This window comes from Barbus barbus (genome assembly GCF_936440315.1).
Source record: "Barbus barbus genome assembly, chromosome: 36".
NCBI lineage: Eukaryota > Metazoa > Chordata > Actinopteri > Cypriniformes > Cyprinidae > Barbus > Barbus barbus.
Genome location: NC_136714.1, coordinates 9,272,121 through 9,278,120, shown reverse-complemented (window position 1 = coordinate 9,278,120; position 6,000 = coordinate 9,272,121). Strand labels below are relative to the sequence as shown.

Here is a 6,000-nt window from a genome sequence, read left to right as displayed (position 1 = left end):
TTTCAGATTTCCGTGCCTTATGTAATCTCTTATTGGAATGGTTTAGTAAGTGATATTCCCTGGAAGAAAGTTTGGTCATTACCTAACAAATATTTAATTACTAACAAAATGAGAGAAATTGCATTTAAGTTGATTCATAGAATTTACCCGGATAAGTGCTCTCTTAAAAGACTTAAGAATGATATTAATACCAACTGTTCTTTCTGTTTAGAAAGCAATGAAACATCTTTAAATTTATTCTGGAATTGCTCTTACACAACATCATGTTGGTGTGACATTCTTGACTTTATCAAATGTTATGTGAATCCTAATTTTGAGTTTACTTATAGCAATGTCATGTTTGGCTTTCGTGAATGTAAAAAAAAAGTGATGCTTATTTTATAAACCTTATTTTCCTTTAAGCTAAATATCATATTCATAAATGTAAATTTTCTAAATGCAAACCTTTTTTTTTTAAAATGAACTTGAAATGAAATTTATTTTGATTCTACTGAGTTCTCTACGAACTTGAAAGCGATAAGAACAATGACTTTGTTGAAGGATTTGGCACTTCCTTTGGACTGAAAGACTGAATGTCCTGGAGCGTTTGTTGTATTGTTGTGTTTTGATGATGACAATTGTTATATATATATTTTTTTGTTGCTTTTTTTTCAAGCATTCAATAAAAAAATAATAAATAATAATAATAAAAAGAAAAACTGTGGATGCCACCACTGCCACTGCCAGGATTTGCGCCTGCTCTGACACTATGCACATTTTGTTAATCATTTTCTAAGAAAAAACTCAGTGAAGTGCCTCAGGGACATGACAAAATGCTTGGTTTAAGATAGATATTGAAAGCTAAAAAATATTAAAATACAATAATTATTTTTATTCATTATAATGGACATTCAACAATTCTAACAATTCATTTTAGTGAACCACCACTTTAGAAACTCTGGGGAACTGAAATATTACCGAATCCCAGGAATGACCCATAACTTGTTGGGGTATGGCGTCAAATACAACAGCATACTCTTTTGGCGTGAAGGAAACTTTTAAATGCAGATCCCATACGCGGTTTAGCTGAAAGACGGAACTGACGTCATTGTGGAAAGGCGGAGTTGAACTGTTCGGCTGCTACGTAATGACGTCAAAGGCGGAGTTGGTTATTTGAAAGTAGCGGGTAGTGTCTTTCTTCAGAGAAACAGCGATTCTCGGATTTTTATGACAGAAACGGTTAACGAAGTCTGTCTTTACATAAAATAGCGGTATTTTGGGAGTGCGATTAAGATCGTCTTATTTTATTTAAGGTTTTTTTGATTTTGTGTAAAAAGGAACTTTTACTGAGCTTTACTCCTCGAGCACGACAACAACAGATTGCAGCGTGGAAGGTAACGTTAAATGACATGTGTTTTAATCATACTTTTTTGTTGTATCAGCTCCTTGTTTTGTTTGTGTTGTTTAGTGCAGATGTATGATTATATGTAGAATGTGTATATGAAGTTGCATGATGTTGGCATTAAGGCCGTTGAGGCTTAAGGGCCTTGTTGCATAAATCTGTTTTTTTATTGTCTTACATCTTAGACTAGTCTTGAATGTTAAATCAGTTGCATACAAACTAATTTTGGACCAAAAAGTAAGACTTATTCCCCTTTGGCTAATTTACACTGTATGTTGAATTGTCTGCGTGTAGCTGTTATGTAAGTTATGTATGTGTGACTGTCAGCTGCATCACTGAAGTAGTTTGTTGTTGATTTTGACGACTTCTATGACAAACTTTAATCCGTGGTTCTATGAAATAAGAGATACTTCCACTGGAAGTCTTTTCTGTTAATGAGCTGCTGGAGAAGCTAGGATTTTCAAAACAAAATAATAAAAATTTCAAAATGAAAAGTAGTGTGAGCCATCCATGGAACAGAACACCTACATCCCATGAGCCATAGCTTAAAAAGGCTACCATAGTATTAATATGCTGGCAAATAGTGCTGTTGAACATAGTGTTCAAGTAAAGTACAAGATCTTGACAATTATCCCTTGCTGACCAGGATTAACCCATGACCCATGAATTTTGGTGAAGTTCTAAATTTATGATGCATGAAAGAGGTGAATTACAGAGAGTACTTTTGGGCATGATTTTTCATGGCAGATTCCGATTGCCATGTTTGAAGCAAAATCAGTCCAAGCCTGTGCTGCATTTCCCAAAAGCATCATAAGCCTATATTGATCGTAGATCCATTGGTGGCAGTGGGTCTACGATCAATTTAGGCTTACGATGCTATCTGGAAACGTAGCCCTGGTTGATGGCCAGTTGATCATTGCATCTTCTCCACACTCTGTGTTCCTCAAACTCGGTACAACACAGTCTATACCAAAAAAGTAATGTTACTGAAAGGTGTTTTGTAATTCTTGAAGATATATTATCTTATTTTATTATTGTGTTGTAATGACTGAATTGATGTTGATTTGGCAGCATTGCATTGTTGGTTTTGTGTAAAGTTAAGTGACCAATTGTTTCTCACAATGTTGTATGACTTACTGTTTCTTACTTTTCAAAACCATTAGATGCAACCATTGTGCAACAGGAGATCCCTGGTGTCTTTGGTTGAACAGACTGCTGCTTAAACGCTTTTTTATTTTTATTATTATTATTTTTTTTTAAAGATAATGATAATGCTTATGTAACCAGTCTGGGCTTGTCCTCCTTTGTTCAAACTGGCTTTTTCAGACAATATGTGAGTTCAGGTGGTAGGCTAATTGGTGATCTAACTTTATCTGTTCTTCCAGTATGACCAAGGAGGATGAGAAAGTAATTCCTGTAAGGGTTGCGCTGAGATGCCGGCCTTTGGTTCCCAAAGAGATCAATGAAGGATGTCAGTGCTGTCTCACTTTTGTACCCGGGGAACCTCAGGTCTGTGTCATGAGACCTTGCCATTTCATTCACACTTAAGCATCAAAAAGTCATGTTGTTAAATATTAATTAAATCCTGTTTCTCTTTTAGGTGATCGTTGGCAATGACAAGGCCTTCACCTATGATTATGTCTTTGACCCCACATCAGAGCAGGAGGAAGTATTCAACACTGCTGTGTCTCCATTATTGTCTGGGCTTGTTAGAGGTTTGTAAAGCAGTCCCACTAGAATTTTTTGGTACTTTTTTTTTTCTTCCTAATTTCTGCAGCCCAAGGTGGCTAAATCTGGTCACACCAGCATTTGTTGAAAATACAGAATTGTGTTTTAGACAATGGTTGCACAGTGTCAGTGAATCAGTACAGTGTCTGTTTCCATGACACTGATTATATACTGTGTATTTTAATTTTTTTAATGTTTTATTTTTATTTATTTTTTACATTGTTATATACAAGTTTTATCTTTGTCTGTGGTTTATAGTCTTGTATTTGCATGTATTTTTTTTACTGTTTGTAGTAACATTATCACTTAAAAATGAAACCACCATTTTAAAGGGGTCATCGGATGCACATTTTCCACAAATTGATATGATTCTTTAGGGTCTAAATGAAGTCTATAACATATTTTGGTTAAAATTTCTCAATGGTAGTGTAATAAACACCTTCTTTACCCTGTCAAAATCAGCTCTTTTTTTAAGCAAGCTGTTTTTTAGTCCAGTAACAAAAAACAAACAAAAAAGACATGGCAGATATTTAGGCCAAAGTGGGCGAAGATAAAAATCTTTGTCATTATTTTATCTTTCTTATTAAAAAATAAGAACAAAGATACACATTACAAATACACATAATATACAAATAAAACAAACAGTGCTTTATTTTCAGTTACAGTAGGTGTATTTAGCTCCCAAAAATAAATATTGTCATCTGTCTGTCAATTCTGTCATAATGTTTTATTTTTATACCATCATTTACTCAAAAGTTGTTTTAAACCTGAATGAGTTTCTTTCTTCTGCTGGACATAAATGCTATTTTGAAGAAGGTGGAAAACCAAACAGTTGCTGGCCCACAGTGACTTCCATAGGATTTTTCTTTCCTACTATCAAAGTCAATGTGGACTAGCAACTGTTTAGTTACCCACGTTCTTCAAAATATTTTATTTTGGGTTCAGTACAAGAAATTAATAGAGGTTTGGGACAACATGTGAGTGAGTAAATGATGACAGAAATGACATTTTAGGGTGAACTATCCCTTTAATGACAGTTGACAACTTGTTTAGTGTCCTGTCCCTTTAAGACCTGCACTCATCTTATACACAGGCACGCATTTCTCTTAACTATTTACTTTCATTTTAGAGATAACCAACTGAGTCTGTATGTAAACCTTGTGTGTTTTGACAGCATTAGTGCAAAAGATAACTTAATTGAGTAATCAGGCGCTGTTAGACAGGCTTTTTAGTGTGCATGCTTCCAGGTGTATGCGCTCAGAAAAAGCGCACGTCAGACCAGTGCGTGAATTAAACATTTAACAGGCAAGGCTTGTGTGCAAATAATGTACTTTTTCGATCACGAATAAGTGCAGTGTCCTGTCAGAGTAACTCTACTGTTGTATGTCGTGTTGTACAGTATATAGAGACGGAGGCGCCAGAACTGTATTTGACATAATGTGTGCTGTAGCACGATAATGTGTGCTGTAGATCGTGGAGACATTTTTATCGTCCACGATCAAAAATCGTCATATCGCACACCTCTACTTCAGCGGCTCAGATGTGGGAAGTTGATGATGACTGCTATATTCATTATTACATCCAACAACTAAACACTTCAATCGCTTAATCGGAGACAGACGAAGGCCGCTCCCACGATAGTTTGATTGACAGCGTTTCAGCACAGACTGCACTGGTGTCTTACCTCAAACCTGCCCTGAGTGAGCTGTCATCAGTTGTTTCACCGCCGGAGCAGATGTAGACAAGAATGACTCCTAAGTGATTAAGGTTGTTGGATGTAATAATAACATTCCTGGGCGTGTACTGGGAGACTGTGCAGTGGAACTCACTGATGTCTTCACAGACATTTTCAACATCTCGTTAAATCAGGCCGTTGTCCCCACATGCTTCAAAGCTACCACCATCATTCCAGTCCCGAAGAAGTCATCTCCATCCTGCTTCAATGACTACCGTCCAGTCGCACTTACTCCAATTCTCATGAAGTGCTTTGAACGGCTAGTCATGCACCACATCAAGTCTGTCCTCCCCACCTCCCTGGACCCCTTCCAATTTGCATATAGGTCCAACTGCTCGACCGAAGATGCCATCGCCACTGCCCTCCACCCAGCCCTCACACATCTGGACAAAAAAGACACGTATGTCAGGATGCTGTTCATAGACTTCAGTTCAGCATTCAACACAATCATCCCTCAACAGCTCACTCACAAACTGGTCCAGCTGGGGCTCAACACCTCTCTGTGCAACTGGCTGTTGGACTTCCTGACCGGGAGACCTCAGGCAGTACGGGTCGGCATTAACACATCCAGCACCATCACACTGAACACTGGGGCCCCCCAAGGATGTGTGCTGAGCAGAGGTGGGTAGAGTACCCAAAAACTGTACTCAAGTAAAAGTACTTCTAGAAATATTTACTCAAGTAAAAGTAAAAGTAATAGTCTGAATAGTTACTTGAGTAAGAGTAAAAAAGTACCGGATAAAAAAACTACTCAAGTAGTTAGTTACTAGTTACTTTGGATCATATAGGTACTGAATATAGTCTATTTTTATTTAGATGTATAGATTACATTTATGTAATGTGTATGTGTATATATACACACACACACACACTGCCGTTCAATATATATATATATATATATATATATATATATATATATATATATATATATATATATATATATATATATATATATAATATATATTTTAATGTAATTTATTTCAGTGATGCAAATCAGAATTTTCATCAGCCTTTACCAGTCTTCAGAGTCACATAATCCTTCAGAAATCATGTTGATTTATTATCAGTGCTGCTCTTTTTAGCTTTCTATTCATCAAAGAATACGGAACAAAATGTCACGGGTTCCAAAAAATATTAAGCAGCAAAACTGTTTCCA

The 6,000-nt window shown here is 36.2% G+C and overlaps 1 protein-coding gene across 1 annotated transcript in view; it reads left to right on the top strand.

Annotated features, from left to right (window-relative positions):
• Positions 1 to 1,110: 1,110 nt before the first annotated feature.
• LOC306855584 (chromosome-associated kinesin KIF4-like) overlaps positions 1,111 to 6,000 on the top strand; it is a 119,646-nt gene continuing 114,756 nt past the window's right edge. Inside the window, exons 1-3 of the mRNA XM_079394348.1 lie at positions 1,111 to 1,373; positions 2,767 to 2,890; positions 2,982 to 3,096. Coding sequence (XP_079250474.1) covers positions 2,768 to 2,890; positions 2,982 to 3,096 — 238 coding nt within the window. The 5' untranslated portion in view covers positions 1,111 to 1,373; position 2,767. The remainder of the gene's footprint in view (positions 1,374 to 2,766; positions 2,891 to 2,981; positions 3,097 to 6,000) is intronic.